Source organism: Sceloporus undulatus, chromosome 1 (genome assembly GCF_019175285.1).
Source record: "Sceloporus undulatus isolate JIND9_A2432 ecotype Alabama chromosome 1, SceUnd_v1.1, whole genome shotgun sequence".
Taxonomy (NCBI): Eukaryota; Metazoa; Chordata; class Lepidosauria; order Squamata; family Phrynosomatidae; genus Sceloporus; species Sceloporus undulatus.
The window spans coordinates 261767629-261786243 of NC_056522.1; the positions used below are offsets into that span (position 1 = coordinate 261767629).

At 41.7% G+C, this 18615-nt stretch overlaps 1 protein-coding gene across 1 annotated transcript in view; it reads left to right on the forward strand.

Moving 5' to 3' along the window:
- The window catches only part of LOC121926322 (sodium/hydrogen exchanger 10-like), a 587624-nt gene that overhangs the window by 506361 nt on the left and 62648 nt on the right, over positions 1 to 18615 (forward strand). Inside the window, exons 10-12 of the mRNA XM_042459209.1 lie at positions 892 to 973; positions 9281 to 9447; positions 17132 to 17272. Of these exons, the coding sequence (XP_042315143.1) occupies positions 892 to 973; positions 9281 to 9447; positions 17132 to 17272 (390 nt within the window). The remainder of the gene's footprint in view (positions 1 to 891; positions 974 to 9280; positions 9448 to 17131; positions 17273 to 18615) is intronic.

The window sequence follows — 18615 nt, forward strand, 5'->3', positions numbered from 1 at the left end:
GAATATCAAAAATTCAAAAATGTACGTCAGTTTATAAGTTGTTGTGTGCCTTCAAGTTGTTTCTGACTTACGGTAACCCTAAAGCTGTGAACCTGTCATGGGCTTTTCTTGGCAAGTTTTTTCAAAGGGAGTTTGCCATTGCCATCCTCAGAGGCTGAGAGAGTGTGACTTGCCCAAATTCACCCAATTGGTTTTGATGGCCCAAACCAAATTTGAACACTGTTCTCCAGAGTCCTAGTCTAATACTCAAACCATTATGCCACATACCTCAAACAAATGGGCCACAAGTAGCGGCTTCTGATGACGCACGTGCCGGATTCGTCCAGAAACTGCTCTGCTTATGGTGGCCCGAAGCCGCTAACAAAAGGAGTGGCAAAAATCCACTTCTTGCTAGCAGCTCACTTTGAGAGCAAGCCATCCAGTTGCCGTGGTCCTCGGCCAGTCGTGGGCCAATCACGGGTGGAGTGGCCAGAGGTTGCTCCTTCATGGCTGTCTGCTTTGTCCTTTACTCTAATTCATTTTTAGCCAAAGGAAAAATAGCTACTTCCTGTGTTACATAACCATTATTATTGCTAAAGAGAAATTGAAACAATTCTATAAGATAGTACTCACATTCATAAGTCAACAAGGGTTCCAAAAATCCATCTTTTGGGTTCAAGGGACAAGTTATAATGTAGTGGACAATGTCTTCCACCTGCCATTGATGCTTTTGCTTTTGTTTTAAGCATATGGGGGAACTACTGTGCAGTTCTTGCTTTTTTTTTTACTTTATTGTCTATACTAGGTTCTCTATACTTATATGTTGCCACCTTACACTGAAATTTCATACTATATTACTGCTTTTAGTGATGGTTATTAGAGTTGCTAATTGCACACATCTTTTTGTTTCAGATATTACTTCATTCTGGAACAGCATCTTTATTAACCTTGATAATTAATGCTACAACGGTGAGAAAACTTGTTATGACATTAGGTAATACACTTAATACATCTTTATTTTTATTTTAGAAAATGAATGTTTATGGCTAGATTGATACAAAGCTCTTCCAGATTAGTGCATAGATGCGAGAGCTCACACTACAAATTTATTGCTTTCTGCCATTGGTTCTCTTTGTGCTTTTTCCTCATAAACTTACAGCCTCTTTCATCCTTGTCTTGTAAAAGGTGGGGAAAATGAAGAAAGCTTTATGACATCTAAATCCTTCACATAAACTTCAAGGAAATATTTCTGTTGTCAGTATGCCCTCTCCACCTCCCCACAGTAGCAGCAAGGAGTTAGTGGCTAAAGAACCCAGTGTAAACTGCATGTATTGGACCACAGAAGTCACATGGGGCATTTTTGTTCTCATATATGCTGGAATTTGGGGGGGGGGGGATACTCTTTGATAGGGAATGAAATGTTGCTGCTCATGCCAGGAATTGCCACTAAATAGTCCAGGACAACATCTTCGTCTCTGAAGATGCCAGCCACAGATGCTGGCAAAACATCAGGAAGAAACTCTTCTAGAACATGGCCACATAGCCTGAAAAACCCACCAAAAACTACCCTAATTTAACTGTCTTTTCTCAAATCTCCCCATAATAACTAACAGCAAACCATTTGACACCTGGAATAAAGAACTTAAAAAAATTCTTTGGGAAGGCAAGAAGCCGAGAATAAGATGGAAGACGTTAACAGATACAAGACTTAACGGGGGCTGTAACCTACCAGATTTGTACCTCTACTACCAGGTCAATATCTTAGTCTGGCTCTCAAAATGGATCTAATTTAAAAACAAAAAGCTTCTAAATCTTGAGGGATTTAATTTACAGTGGATCCTTGTTATACGCTGGGGTCTGGTTCCAAGAACCCCCGTGTATAACAAAATCCGTGTATGCTCAAGTCCCATTAAGTATAATGACATAGCAAAATGGTGTCCCTAATAAAAAATGGATCATCAAGGTAAATTTATACTTTTTTGGAACATTTTCAAACCGTGTATGCTTAAATCCGTGTATAAAAAATCCGTGTATAAGAAGGGCTGACTGTACAATATAGGTGGCATGCATATCTTTGGTATGGCAAAAATAAGATACATAAAAACTTCAAGCATCATTTCATCCAGAAATCCATCGTTGTAATATGGAAAAAAATCAACCCATCTTCTACTCAAAGATACCAGGATGGTTATCTTCCCAAGAGGCTTTACTAGAAAGAACAAAGATAACTACGAGATGGCTAAGATATTGAGAATTATTTAAAAAGAACAATCAACAACAATACGTAATAAGACTAATAAAAGAAATGCCAGAATTTGAATTAAAAAGCCACTGGTTGGTCTATCATAAGCTGACAGAATGATACAACTCAGACAAAAAGGAATTAGATTTTGATATCCAAAAAAATGAACTAGACGAGCTATTAGAAGAGAACGTATCTAAACCAGTCACAGAAATTTACAAAATATTCCACACTAGAAATCAGGAACAAGAAATCATCAAAGAAGAAATGATAAATTGGGCTAAGGACCTACAAAGAAACATAGACCTGAAAAGCTGGCAACACTCTAGAAGGAGAGCATTTCAATTTACCAAATGTCAAAATGTCAGGGAAAATTACCTAAAGATGGCATACAGATGGCATCTAACTCCATCCAGATTAGCAAAAATCTACAAAAATAAAGAAAACAAGTATTGGAAGTGTAATAACGATGTCGGAAACTGGTACCACATGTGGTGGCTATGCCCCGAGAGCAAAAGGTTATGGGAAGAAATTCACACAGAGATCAACAAAATCTTAGACATAAAATTTCAAGTGTTACCCGAAATCTACTTATTAAACATGACTAACAAAATATCAGACATCGAAGGGAAAAAAACCCTGGAAAATATGATTACCTTTTCCAGAACTCTTATTGCACAAAAATGGAAAACAAAAGAATTACCTACAATAGATGACTGGGTGTTAAAAACTCTAGACAATATAGAACTAAATAGACTAACAAATCTGATAGAAAAAAGCTCTGCAGAAATAACGAACACAGATTGGGAAAAAGTAAAGAATTTCTGTAAAAAAAGGTGGTCATAAACACACCACTAATGTATACAAAGCCCTGAAACGGTTTAGAGCTACTATAATCATAGACAGACAGAAGTCATAAAAATAAAACACAGTAAGAGAGAACGGTTATAAATATTTCTTTTTATTACTTAAAACCAAGTGGAACATTTTGACGTTAAGAAATACAGTCGGCCCTTCTCATTTTCAAAAAGGGGAAAAAAGAGGATCTCAACAATTATCGTCCAGTTAGACTGACATCAATACCAGGAAAGATTCTAGAGCAGATCATTAAACAGAGTCTGTCAACATCTAGAAAGCAATGCCATAATCACAAAAAGTCAACATGGTTTTCAGAGAAAGAAGTCATGCCAGACAAATCTAATCTCTTTTTTTGATAAAATTACCAGCTTGTTAGATGAAGGGAATGCTCTGGATATGGTATATCAGTAAGGCCTTTGACAGGATTCCCTATGACATTCTTAGAGCTCTATTCTGCTCTGGTCAGGCCCCACCTGAAATACTGTGTCCAGTTCTGGGCACCACAATTTAAGAAAGATGTTGAGAAACTGGAGCATGTCCAAAGGAGGGTGACTAAAATGGTGAAGGGCCTGGAAATCATGTCTTATGAGGAACGACTTAGAGAGCTGGGGATGTTTAGCCTGGAGAAGAGAAGGTTAAGAGGTGATATGATAGTCCTGTTTAAATACTTGAAGGAATGACATATTGAGGAGGGAACATGTTTGTTTTCTGCTGCTCCAGAGACTAGGACCCGGAACAATGGATTCGAGCTAAAGGAAAAGAAATTCCACCTCAACATTAGGAGGAACTTCCTCAAAGTAAGGGCTGTTTGACAGTGGAACACACTCTTGGAGTGTAGTGGAGTCTCCTGCCTTAGAGGTCTTTAAACAGTGATTTGGTGGCCATCTGTCGGGGGTGCTTTGATTGAAATTTCCTGCATGGCAGGGGGTTGGACTGGATGGCCCTTGTGGTCTCTTCCCACTCTATGATTCTTTGATTCTATACACGATTTTTTATACACAGATTCAAGCATCCGCTGTTTGAAAATGTTCAAAAAAGTATAAATTTCAAATATCAAACCATGATTTTCCATTTTTTAAAAGGGACACCATTTTGCTATGCCATTATATTTAATGGGACTTGAGCATTCATGGATTTTGTTATCCACGGGGGATCTTGGAACCAAACCCTAGCATATAACAATGGTCCACTGTTCTTCACTTTGTTACTAAAATAATCAGAATGAAGAAGAAATACTGTTTTGATGTGCATAATTTGTAATTATGGAAAACACAATTTAAAAAAAGACAATAAGGGATCGAATTTATGACATCTTGGTGAAACAGAGCTGAAGAAAGGCCAAATCAAACCTTAAGATCATTTGGAACTTTATGGATTTCTTTGTTGTTGTTATCTGCCCTCGAATCAATCTTGACTCATGGTGATCCTATAGATGAGAAACATCCAAGAATGCCTATCTTTCACTTCTCCACTTAGTTCCTGCAAGCCCATGCCTATGTCCCCCCTGATTGAGTTCCTCCATCTGGTATGTAGTCTTCCTCTCCTTCTTCTGTTCTCTACCTTTTCTAGCATTATTGTCTTTTCCAGTGATCCATGCCTTCTCATTATATGGCCAAAGTATGTCAGCCTCAATTTAATGATCTTGGCTTCTAGTAAACTAGAAAAAGAATCACACGGGCAGTACAGGTTCTGATTTTTTTGAGAAGAGAGATAAACATAGAGAAGGACTGCATTTCTTTTGGAGGAAATAAAAGAGAAAACCCCCACAAAGTTAATGCAAGTAAACTGTAGATTTAATGCATCCATCGAAACTGTCAAGAAATGATAATAGCCTCCATGAGCAAGGCTGCACACAAGTGTATTGCAACTTTTTTAAAGGCCTCATCAGAGAGCCATAATAAGAAAATTACATTAGAAACAGGTCCTAGACATTATACCAAATAGAAACCTAACAGTGTTTCAATCCTGTCCACTGGACTGCTTCTGAACCTCAGTACCATCCAGCACCTTTCTTTTGGATGGTACCAAAAAGAAATCCTTGTACTTCTGGGTTGTTCCCCATGTACTATCTCATGAGGCAGAAGTCTCAAGATTCTGTTCTTTGCAGCACTGACTCTTTCGCTTACTCCAACAATTTTTATTTCCTGCCTTGCCAGCTAGATGTATTTTTTTTTTTGCTCACACACAGTAAATAGTTGAAATAGAAGATAATAAAACTATTAATGAAACAGATCAAAATTTTGAAAGTTGTACTGAGAAGAAAGAATCCTCTGAGGGTTACACAGATAAGGAAGGTTTATCAAATAGGCTATTTCAAGCAGAGGAATTTAAGAAACTCCTTTAAAAGATTAGTTCAGACTTTAGGGTTACATATGTGTCAAAACATAAAACAGACATCAGTGATACAAAGAACCAAATTGATGTAATGGTTTGAATACGGGATTCTGGAAACAAGGGTTCAGATTCCTGCTCCGCCATGGAAACCGACTGTGTGACCTTGGCCAAATCACACACTCTCAGAAGAAGGCAAAGGCTCCCGCTCCAAACAAATCTTGCTTCTTGTATATTAAATACAATGAGTGATTACAGGAAAGTTGATAAGCATGTTTAATGTATCTGTGCATGGCATTGCTTTAGAACTGAAAGATAAAATTTCAATGAAATTGGTTTACTCTTAGAATTTAAGCGTGGTAATAAAAATAATTGTTCTTTCAGAGTTCACCACTGTAAGTAAGTTAAAATAAACATGAGTGATTTTGTACTGGCCATCCTCCATAGAGAATGAGAGTTGGTATGAGATATTATATGTATCATTTTGCATTTCTAGAGCACTCATCCCATGAGTAAGAGCTTTGGAAACCTTAGGCTACTAATTATCTGTTATTCCAGATTATATTCAATAATATAAAACTTGTGAATTCATGTGGGCCAAGCAGATAACAAGCATATTCATAGTCCATCCTCTTTTCTCTTTAGCCTTACAGAAGGGGAAATTGTGAAAGATTATTATTGTATATGCTAGACAATTTTAAAAGACATAAACATCAGCTTGGGAAATGAAATGAGAGCCAACTCTGGAGACCAGGGTTCGATTCCCAACTTGGCCATGAAACCCACTAAGTGATCTTGGGCAAGTCACATTCTCTCAGCCTCTGGAGAAGGCAATGACAAACCTCTGAACAAATATTGTCAAGAAAACCCCTTGGGGTGGCCATAAATCAGAAATGACTTGAAAACACAATCTTTCGCTGACTCTAATCCAAGCTATGTCATTACTTGTGAAGTTTATATTTTGGTCTACAAGTCACAAAATTCTTCAGTCAGTATGGATATTGGTAATGTTATTTGAGGCATTTTGTAAGTGGCAGACCAAAAACCTAACTTTTTCAGATTTTGCCTCTACTTGAAAATAAGTGTAATCCATCTACTTATCAAGAGCCAGCATGGTGTAGTGTTTTACTGTTTCATTAAGACCTAGGAGACCAGAGTTTAAATCCCCACTCAGTCATGGAAACCCACTGGGTGACCTTAGGCAAGTCACTCTCTCAGCCTCACAGGAAGGCAAAGGCAAACCCCCTCTGAATACATGTTGCCAAGAAAACTTTATGATAGGTTCACATTAGGGTTGACATAAGCTGAAAAACAATTGAAGGCACATGCTGACAACAACAAAAGATACAGAAATGAAAGAAAATGGAGTGGCTTCAGTTCTGAAGTTATCTACCCCAAAAGGGGTAGTAGACATTACTCTACAAGATATATACGGAATTTGTAGAATTGAAATTTGAAGGCCCTTTACATATATTAGAATCCTTGAGTTGGAAGAGTTCTCAAGGGCAATCCAGTCCAGCCCCCTGCCATGCAAGAATACACAATCAAAGCACACCCAACAGATGGCTATCTAGCCTCTGTTTAAAAATTCCAAAGAAGGAGACCTCACCACACTCCAAGGCAGCATATTCCACTGTTATATAGCTCTAACTGCCAGATGTTCTTCCTAATATTGAGGTGGAATCTCTTTTAAATCCGTTGCTCCATGTCCTAGTCTCTGGAGTAACAAACTTACTCCATCTTCACTATGACATCCTTTCAAATATTTAAACAGGGCTATCCTTAACCTTCTTTTTATCAGGCTAAAATATTTTGGGAAGGAAGCAATAATACCTTGATTTTCTTCTTTTTTGTCTTCTTTAATAACAATAATAAAAATATGTCTGTAATTTTATATTGTTTTAGGATGATAATTTTAATTGTTTTATTGTAATATGTTTTTAGAATTTTTATTTGTTGGCTACTTTGGGACCCTTCGGGATCGGGAAGAAAGGCAGGATAGAAATCTAAATAAATAAATATGTATTTTCTTCTTTCTTTTTTTCTTCTTCTTTTTTTTTTTTTTTTTTTTTTTGGTAGGGATATTTGTTAGTTTTTATTATCCTGTTTTATTTTGGGGTTTTTTAATTTGTATGTTTTATATATTTAGAAACTGTATTGTTTAATAATTTTTTTTAAATTAACCATTTGAGCTATTTGCACCAGTTCCACTCCATCTATCTCTAGGACAATTGTGGTGAACCTCTGGCATTTGTGCCACGGGTGACACTCAGGGCCCTCTCTGTGGGCACACAAGCTGTCACCCTAGCACAGAGTGTGCCAGAGTTTCATACCAGAACTCCAGAGGGATGTGGCATTTTGCAATAAATAAGTGGGGTCTGGGTTGCAGTTTGGGCACTTGGTCTGTAAAAGGTTCACCATCACTGCTCTAGGAGAACTTAGGGGTCGTTACTACTTGGAAAAGCCTCAAATCCTGATTCGATGTATGTGCCTGTAGATCCCACTGGAAATTGGTCCCAATCCTCATTGGATCGATTCCAGTGGAAAAAATGTGGGGCAAACGCCAAAAGCCTGGGGTATTTTGGTAGCCGAGTTTTGGTGGTTCTTTTGGCAAAAATCGATTCTGACGTGATTCCTAATAGTGGGAATGCCAGATCAGAATCATTTTTAAAGGGGAGGGACAAATAGCCTGGGGGGGGGTGTCGTCCATCCCTGGAGAAGTCACACGCACACCCACTACCACCTTTTTGGGTCTTTTTAAAAAAAATAAAACTAAGCACAAAAGCGATAGATTGACAAAGCAACTACTTGTAGAAACAAGTAGCTGCTTAGTCATTCTAGAGATTTTGTGATTAGTTTTTTTAAAAAACAAAACAAAAACCAGTCTTCCCCATCTTCCTCCTCCCCTCCCAGCTCCATTCCCCGGTGTCCCCACCTTGCCTCCGTCCTCCTCCTCTCCGTTAGGTGGTGATTCAGGTGGGGGAGGGATGGGAGGGAGGGACTAGGAGAGCCGGTGGCAGGTGCCATCTCTGTCCTCAAGGGCTCCTCCTCCTCCGAGCCACCCACCTCCCTTGAGCAAGTCACACTCTCTCAGCCTCAGACTCAACCGGGGAAGGAACCGAGGCAAGCGCAGAAGGGGCCATTGGCAGGCCAGGGGGAGGGAGCACAAAGGCCAGGGGAGGGACCAAGGCCAGGTTGGAGAGAAGGTGGGGACAAAGGTCCGTGCCAAAAAACAGTGATTCCAAAAAATCCCCATTCGTATGTGGACGAGGGACCTTTTGGAATCGATTTGGCATAGCAGAACAGAGCCGGATCGAGATTCTGATCTTTCAGTAAGTGGGAATGAGGCCTTAGTGTCCTTCTCACTGATTACCTCTATTTGATATGGCACAAGGATAAGGTGATTGTCAGATCTGACATCACTTTCCTACCTAAGGTTGTGTCAGATTTCCATCTCTCTCAGAATATTGTTCTTCTCTCCCTTTTCCTCCCTTCTTCTACTCGTTTGTTTGGAGCATTTCCTCTATTGCTTGGATATTTGGAGAGCTCTACCTGTTTATTTCTTGTGTGCAAAATATTTCAGAATGACACCTTGCCTTTTTGTTTGCTTCTCTGGACCTAAGAAATAGCACCAGATTTCACCACAGACCTTTGCAATATGGGAGGTCTGGATCATCACACAGTCCTACATATTTAACCTCTCCCTGGAAGGCCATGTTAGAAGACATTCTACTAGGCTACACCAACTTTTTTCTTAAAGGGTGTTCCTTTTCCAGAACTCTTTTTGGCTACAGCTTGATCATCACCCTTGACATTTATTCAGAACTACAAACAAGATATGACCAATTAATTATTTTTCTTCTTTTATAGGCCTTTGTAATATTACTCTTCCAAAGCGCATGGCCATGTATAATGCTGTTCAGCGTATCAGACAAATGGAGGCCAATGCCTTTTCAATGTTGAAGCTTGACAGATTTTTGGCTGATGCAAATTGGACAATGGCTGAAGAGGCAATTACGATTGATTCCCCTTATAAAGTGAGTATTAGTATTTTACTATTAAAAATATTATAATTTAGAAAGTGCATAACTGAGGTCCTACTGGAATGCTCTCCATTATGGCATCTGATGGACTATGACTCAGTTTCCCCGATGGATGACGTTAGGTCATTTTCTGAGCAAATGATCCGAATGACTAATTGTCATGCCCAGCCTGGAGGACGGCTTGGAGGACTCAGAGGATGAGCTAGAGCCCCTGGGACCTGAACCTGTAATGGAGGAGCCAGAGCCCCTGGGGCTTGAACCTGTAATGGAGGAGCCAGAGGCTGGCCTTAGTTCTGCTGGAGCAGAGTCTATGGCCCCTCCAGAGGTTCAGCAGTCAAGTTTGCCTGGTGCCGAGGCTGTGGACATGGAGGAGGATCTGGGCAGTGTGCCTACCTTCAAGGAGCGTCGAACAGAAAGAGAGGGCCTTTGAAGATCTCGGAGGCTTTATCAGAAGCGTGTTCGTAATCAGACACAGCTGAAGACTGGCTCCTTGCCTTCTTAAGCACCTGGAGCATGTGTGGTTCTTTGCCAGTGGATATCTGACTCTTTTAGAGGAAAGACTCTGTCTCTGGCTCCTTTGGCTTCTTGTCTTGATTACCCGGAAACCTTGACCTTGGACTGCTTTATCGACCTGCCTATCTGTTACCCTGAACCTCGGACCGTCTGACAATTCTCTTGGTAATCCCTTTTGGTAGAACTACTGTGAATCTCCAGGACTGTGTAGCTTACACTGACTTTGCTGTGCTGGGAGGGGGTTTGTTTGAGAACTAGGTGCCTTATCAGCCCTTTGGCTGCTTTCCCGGACACTAATCCCCTGGAACTCTAGATAAAAATTCAAGGCAAGGGACTGACTGACCCATCACTTCCTCATTTCCATTTCTTCCATCAATGTTGAAGATCTCTAGGAGGTCATTGTCCACCCCTTCAACCATCCCTTCTACTTCTAAAAAAAATAGACAACTTGCATCATGTGATGGATTTTGATGCAGGCTGGCTGTTGGAACAACCTCATTAGCAGGTTAGCAGATAAATTCAGCCTACCATACAGTGGACTGCTCTGCCAAAATCACTGCGGGTGCCATAGCCCTCCATTGCCATGCCTGGCTTCACACCTCAGGACTTTCTACTCAGGCATGGGCAGCCGTCAAAGATCTTCTGTTTGATGAATTGGGCCTCTTCAATGAAGACATCAATAATAAACTCGAACACATGCAAAAGATGCATTCCACTGCCCACAGGTTTGACCTGCCCCATTATCAGGGATTGTTTTGACCGCGAACCACGTGGAGCTGCCCACCCTTGGAATCGAGGAACAATTGTAGCCCTTCTGGTTTGAGGCCTTATCACTCAACTCCTCATCCTTCTTCCTCTGACAAAAAAAATTACTCCCAAAGCCTTAAACTCAGTTTTAGGAAACATCCCACTGATCAAGGGAAGAAGCATCTTTGACTGCTGTGCTCCTTCCCCTCCGACTGCTCCACCCATGTTCGACAACAGACTAGCTGCTTTCATTCACGTGGTCCACCATCACAAATGATGCCTGGGTTTTCAATATCATCAAGTATGATTACTTTATCGAATTTGAAGAGTACCACCCCCCACAGGAGTGATCCTCAATTTCTTCTTCGTGGTCTCTGCGAATCATACAAATGGGTTTCACTGCGCCTGCGCAGTGCTGCTCGGAACCTACTGGAATCACTGGGCAGAGTTAACTCTGCAACATATTGAAACTTTTTGGCAGTAACTCCGCCCACCCATTATAAGGCCCCTGCCTTCCCGCTCTTTTCCCCAGTTCCTTTTTTCCGCCGCGCTAGCTGCTTCAGAGGAACTTTCGCTTGCTTTGCTTGCTTGGAATCACTTTCGTTTCTGTCCTCGGACTGTATCTTGACCATTCTTTGTCTCCTGCCCCTGGTAACTTCGGACCTTCGGACTGTTGACCTTGTTTTTGGACTTCCCATCGGCTTTGGCGACTTCTGAAATGCCTGCGGCTTTCAAGAAGTGCGACATTTGCAAGGGCAAGATGCCCGTCCAGGACCCGCACTCCACCTGCCTGCTGTGCCTGGGTCCAAACCACGACCCGAAGGCTTGTGCGCTCTGCAGATCACTCTCCTCGCAGGCTCGGAAAAACCATGAGTCCCGGCTGACTTCCGCGATCGCCCTGGGAAAATTGCAGGAGAGGGGTTCGCGGGCCTCTTCCCTACCACCTCTGGCGCCCCCCGCTTCATCATCTCGGGCAAGTGTCTCCAGCGTGGGATCGGGGAGAGCTGCCGTCCCCAGCGTGGTGTGTGTCCCGGCCGGGACCCTGTCCACCACCTCCGATGTGGCCCGTGGCTCCAAACCGCCCAGTGCCACCGACAAACCCTCCAAGCGCCCCCATAAGTCATCGGGGACTGAGGGTACCGAGCGGGCCTCCAAGCCGAAGGAGGGAACGGAGGGCTCCCGTTCGAAGGAGGCGATCGAGCCGGAGGTCCATCTCGCCTCGTCTTCGTCCTCCAAGGCATCTAAGCGCCATGCGATGCCTAGGGAGCGTACCGACCCGGCGCAAGAGTCAAGGTCCCCGAGACCTACATCCTCCACAGCGGCTGCTGTCCTCCTCGACCTCCCGGACAACCCATTCTTCCCATCGGAGGAGACTCCCAAGCATGGGAAGAAGAGGCGCCATGACAAGGACGGTCGTGATCCGACCCCTAAAAGGGCCAAGTCCTCCAAGGATCGGTTATGAAAAATCATGTCTAGTATCATCTAAAAGAATCACATTTATTGGAGCTATCCTCAACTCAGTTTCCACTAGAGCCTACCTCCCACACGAGAAAGTTTAAACTCTCAGACGGTCTGTTGCGCTGTTGATATTCATGCTGAGTGATTGCTTGATGGATTCAGATACCCCTTGGTCACATAGCTTCGATGAGTATGATAACACTGTTCGCATGCCTGCAGTTTCGACTGCTCTGGTCTTAGTTTCTCAGGGCTTTCAACCGTCTTCAGGATCCTCCACACAAAAGACTCACAATGCCACGATACATCCACCAGTCCATCAAGTCATGGCTCAACCTGGTGAATGTCTGTGTCGTCATGCCCTTTCTTCCATTCCAAACTAGTCGAATCATCACATCAGATGCGTCCCTACAAGGTTGTGGTGCACACACCAAGGGCATTTCAATAAAGGGACGGTGGTCTCCCTTGGGGGCATCCCTACACTTCAGCATGCTCATAATGCTTATTGTCGAGAAAGCCCTTCATGCCTTCAGATCTCGCCTGTCAAATGTCACTATTCAGGTGATTACAGGCAATACAACTTTGGTGTACTGTCTCAACAAACAGGGGGTATGAGTTCTCAGACCCTACTCCAGGTGACATTATGGATCTGGAATTGATGCCTCAGTAGGAATCTACTCATCCAAGCAATCCACTTTCCCAGGACACAAAATATGCTGGCAGACAAACTGAGTTGCTGCACAGAGTCTTGCTACGTGTGGATGCTGTGTCCCCACACAGCCCAACATCTCTTTGAACTCTGGAGGACACCTGAGATTGATATATTTGCAACAGGAGAGAATATGCAATTCTCCAGATTCTGCTGTAGAACCTGAGAGGTGTATTTGATGGATGACACCTTCCTAGACAATTGTAGGGGACTCCTTTATGCCTTTCCACCATTCCTACTAATTACCAGGGTGGTGTCAAAACTCCTGGAGGACAAGGCCAATGCCATCCTAATCACACCAAGGCTACCATGGTTGGCTCCACTTCTAAAAATGACTTGATGCTTTCTATGGCTTCCCCTCCAACCCGACCTCACAATGCACATGCCCAGTCAGCCATCTGGATCTGGACACTCTTCACTTCACAGCATGACAGACCAGATCTTACCAGACTTCCCAGATTAAATTCTTCATGTCCTCTAAGTGGTTCATAAGCCCTCCACCAGATTATTGTATCACTACAAGTGGAACAACTTCCTCGACTTCCTTATAATCTCAAGGGCTTTCTCCATCCTGATCTTGAACCTGACATGTTTTGGAGTTTCTTCTTTCCCTAGCAGAGGTGGGACTCTCCCTTTCTTCACTTTGTTGTTACCTGTTGGTGATCTTTTACCACAGAAAAGAAGGGCTATCTTCTTATTTCCAATCTCCTTTGATACAGACATTTCTCAAGGGTTTTAAGCATTTACATCCTGTGACCTTGAACTTGTACTATCACAGCTATACAAGAAGCCATTTGAACCTATGGCTCCATGCAGTCGTTGTCTACTCACCTGGAAAACTGCTTTTCTCGTTGCCATCATATCAGCTAGCAGAGCCAGCGAGCTGTGTGCCAGTGAAGTGTGTGTATCTCTGATTTCATCGAGACAGAGTGATGGTCAATCTGGACATTTCATTTTTACCCAGTGTAGTCTCCTCGTTTCACCTAAACCAAGATATCATCCTGCCAGAGCTCATGCAGAACCCTGCCGCCAGTTTCGATGTAGCACTTTCTGAACATATGGAGAGCCCTGGCATTTTGCACAGACAAGCCTGTGGCATCAAGACAAACTTCAAAGATTTTTGTTTGCTATTCTGCTTCCAAGTTGAGGCAGCTGGTCTCTTCCCAATGGTTCTCCAGGTGGGTTTTTTAGACAATCCACATAGCTTACTAGTTGGCAAAAGGACAGGTGCCCACTTGGATTTGAGCCCATTCTACTGGAGCAGTGGCAGTCTCTTTTGCATTCCTGGCTGGTGTCTCTCTCAAAAAGCTGTGCAAAATCGCTGTCGTATCAGTCGTTGACCTTTATTTCACATTATAGGCTAGATAACATAACCAGGTCAGACACAGCCTTTGAAAGAACAGTGCTCCTTTCTGCTTTGAAGTGACTGGTTGACCTCCTTCTGTCACGTAAGAGGTCCTTGTTCTTACTGTTATAAAGTTGTTTGTTGATCTATATATTGCTTTCTTTAAATGACACTCTCTCCACCTGTCTTAATCGTTGCTAATCTCCCCAGTGTGCATCACAGAAACCACGAAAAACGGGTTACATACAAGTGGTCATCTCTGAACTCACACAAACCTGCCCATCCTCTCCTCTTGATGTGCCCTGCTTTTTGGTTCCTTGCATGCTCGTACGCAGCATCTGTGGGAAATCAAGCAATTGAGCGGGAATAGAGGAACAAAATAGAGAGTGGGCGGGGTTGCCACCTGAAAGTTTCAAATATCTATTCCAGAAAGTTGCAAGAATACACTGTACAGTCGCAGAACATCCCAGTATGTGAGTTCACAGATGACCACTCAAAGAACCACAGTTACAGGTGTGCATCTTGTTCTTATACCTCACAGCTATAGAACTAGATATTAAAAAGCTTGTTTCTGGTCAAGCATAAGGGTCATATTGAATACTTAAAATATATTTTTTATGTAATTGTATTTTGTATAAATCATAAAAATTACAAATAAAACATGTCCTATTTATAAACAAAACATTTAAATAGCTACCTTTTGAGAAACACTGGTCTAGACCTCTAGGCCAGGGGTAGGCAACCTTTTTGAGCCGGGGGCCAGGTTGCTGTCCCTCAGACAACTGGGGGGGCGAAGCCAAAAAAATAAATAATTAAATAATTTTTGAAAAAATTAAATATATAAATAAACCAGGACAAATGTAGGACAAAAATTTCAAATGGAAGACACGTTTTTTTTAAAAAAAAATGGAGGACACGTGAAAAAATTTGCTAATTTTTAAAAAAATGTTAGTATAAATGCATGTTTCTGAGGCTTCTATAGACAATTGCCTCCCAAAGGCCCCGGCGGCAATCGGCGGCAGGACCGGGCTGGGGCCGGTCCCAAGGCCTTGCCGGGCCGCATCCGGCCCGCGGGCCGCAGGTTGCCTACCCCTGCTCTAGGCTGTAGAGGACATTTTGCAGGAATAAACTGCTTGAAAAGTTTTTTAAAACACTCAAAGTTGGAATTTGTTTTTTCAAAAAAAAACAAACACCAAAGTTTTAAAAATTGAGGTGGGTTTACAGTGGGAGGGGAATGAATGAAACCCAGTCCAAAACTAATTAAAGTCCATCACTCGATCAGCCAACCTCTTGACCAAGAACATTTTTCTTTTGTCTATATTAAGCTTCAGTATACTTTCATACAACCCATAAATATCTTTAAACACTGATTTAAGGTTTCCATAGTCTCCCTGGAACTTTTTAAAAAAAATTTATCCTACTTTTCTCTAGATATGTGACTCAAGGCAGTTTACACAAATTATGCCAAATTAATAAATCCAAAATGGAGTTTAAAATGCTGAACCACCATTAAAATGAGTTTTTAGTTGAACAGAATTTAAAAGCATTTAAAACATACCATATAGGTGGGTGGGGGGTGCAGCTCCATCCACAAACCAAACCAAAGTGACTAGCAAATGTCAGTCTCCTGATGGAATAGTTCAACAGTCCAGGAGAAGCCACCGGAGAAGTCATTCTCTTGTGTCCTTACCACTATGGCTGTGAAGGTGGTGAAATCAAAAGTTAATCTTCTGCGGAAGATCTCAAACCTCTGGTGGGGCCATCCAGGGAGATTCCATAGTCTTTCAGATAATCTGGACCCAAGTCATGTAGGGGCTATACAGAACTCTGACTAAAAATGGAAAGGTAGCCAGTAAAGTTGTAACAGTTACTTTTTCCTTCTAACTCTCCCAAGTCAACAATTTGGTTACAGTGTTTTTGATCCACTGAAAATTTTAAATACACTCATCCTTCCGCATTTGCGGCTTTGACTTTTGCGGATTTGATTATTCACGGCTAGTATATTCTCTCTAGGAATAGCTAGGTCCTCCAACACAACTCTATGGTCAACTTTAACCAAAAGTCACATTGAAGAACCTAGAGATTCCTAGAGAGAACACTCCAGTAAGCATTTGTAGTTCCTCCAGTGCAGTTCTCTGGTCAACGTCTTGCAGATGTTGACCATATAGTTGTGCTGGAAGACCTAGATAGAGATTCCTAGAGAGGTGTTCTCTCAGGTAAAAACCTAAGTATTTTTGTTATTTGTGGTTTCCCCACATGCATGGGGGTTCTGTGCCCCTAATCCCAGTGAATGTGGAGGGATGAGTGTAGTTGGTAAAGACAGCCCAAAGTAGAGTGCATTATAGTAATTCAGAAGGGATGTAGTCAATGGTGTGTGTCACTTTGGCTGTATTGTAAAGAGTATCATCAGCATACTGTGTTTGTAATTTAGGGCACAATCCAGCCAAAGTTAAGCCATTTCCATTTACTTTTCTATTAGAATCAGTGAATGGATGACTTTATTTTATGTTTATTTATTTCATTTGTATGCTATTTTTTTCCTGGAAAGGGAAGGCAGGAATTGGTGTCTGAACATTAGAACAAGACTTTTTGAAATGCTACCAGGTGGGGGCAGGGGAAGTTTAGGACCCTGCTTCAGACAGTATGTCTGACTATCTTAGTGAATATCTCCAGAAAGATCTCTCCAGGCATAGGGAATGGGCGTTTTGCTATTCTTCCTTTACATGCAACCAATTTCATAAGGGCATGTCCAGCCCTTCCTAGGTTCACAGAATCACTCATGTACATATTTAAAGTGAAGCTGAATTTCAGCAGCACCAGCTAAGTGTAATTTTATTATCACTCTCATGGCTTTAATGTTGATATTTTTAGTCAAACTGCATTCTCTTGTTCTTATTTCCTTTTTACAGCTACAGTCAGAAGAAATGCAGCAATTGACAAAATCACTGAAATGTCCAGAATGTGCAGCTGATATTACATTTGAAAGAAGCCCCCAACAAATTGCAGACATAATGGAAGAAGCTAGATTGCGCCTGTTAACTGCACAAATAGTTTGTATTTTTTATTGTTTTTATTAGAATATTGATCTGATTTTAGCATTTTGGGTGCTTATATTTGACAGTACTTTAAGAAACAAAAATTACCTTAGCTTCCTAAAAATAAACCTGGAGATTTAGAAGTTCTTAAATATGAATTGAAAGTACATTCTCTCTGATGTGTGCCACAACTTAATCTTAAGTGTGTCCCAATAATTAAGATAGAAAGAGCTTTTCTTGGTATGTACTTCATTTAATTTCATTAGTTCTAGAAGCAGCAATTGTGAATTGGAGGTTAGCCTTTCTTTTTATTTAAATTGTTGTTGTTATCTGCCCTAAAGTCGACTCTGACTCATGGTGACCCTGTGGATGACATATCCCACTATGTTCCACTGCTCTGCTTAGGTCCTGCAGACTCAGGCCTGTGACATCTCTGATTGAGTCTATCCACCTGGCTTGTGGCCTTTCTCTCTTTCTACTGCCTTCTACCTTTCCTAGTGTTACTGTCCTTTCTAATGTGTCATGTCTTCTAATGATGTGGTTAAAATACAATAGCCTCGGTTTCGCCATCTTGGAATCAGGGGAGTTGAGGTTTAATCTGTTCTGGGATCCACTTGTTTGTCCTTTTTGATTGTCCACAGAATCCTCATTATACAGAGGGCCCTTCCCTTATGTGGGGGATCTATTCCGGACCCCCTCCCCCCAACATAAGGAGAATTCCACATATGCTTGATCTCCATTAAAAATAATGGGGCTCGTGCCTGAAACACAGGACATGCGCCACAGGCACGCACCATTACCCCTTCCAGGGTGCTTTGAGGCTTCTTCCGGCACGGCTTTCAGCATATGCTGAAAGTCGTGTATATCGCACCCGCGTATGACGCGGGCCCACTGTATAGTTTAAATTTATGAAGATACTCTGTGGTCATTATTTTGTTTTCTTTATGTTCAAAAATAAGCCTGCCTTTTCACTATCTTTTTTGACCTTCTTTAGTAATTGTTCCAAGTCTATGATGTTTTCCCCTAATAGTGTGGTGTTATCTGCATATCTTAGATTGGTCATGTTCCTTCCTCCTATCTTGACTCCTTCTGAGTCTAAACCTGCTCTTCATATGATATTTTCTGCATACAAGTTAAACAAGTAGGGTGATAAAATGCAGTCGTGCCTGACTCCTTTGCCAATTGGGAACATTTCTCATTCTCCCTATTCTGTTCTAACAGGAGCCCTGGTAGCACAGTGGTTAAATGCCTGTACTGCAGCCACTCACTCACAAATCATAAGTTTGTGAGTTTCAATACCAGCGAAAGGGCTCAAGCTCGACTCACGCTTGCATCCTTCCGAGATCTCTAAAATGAGT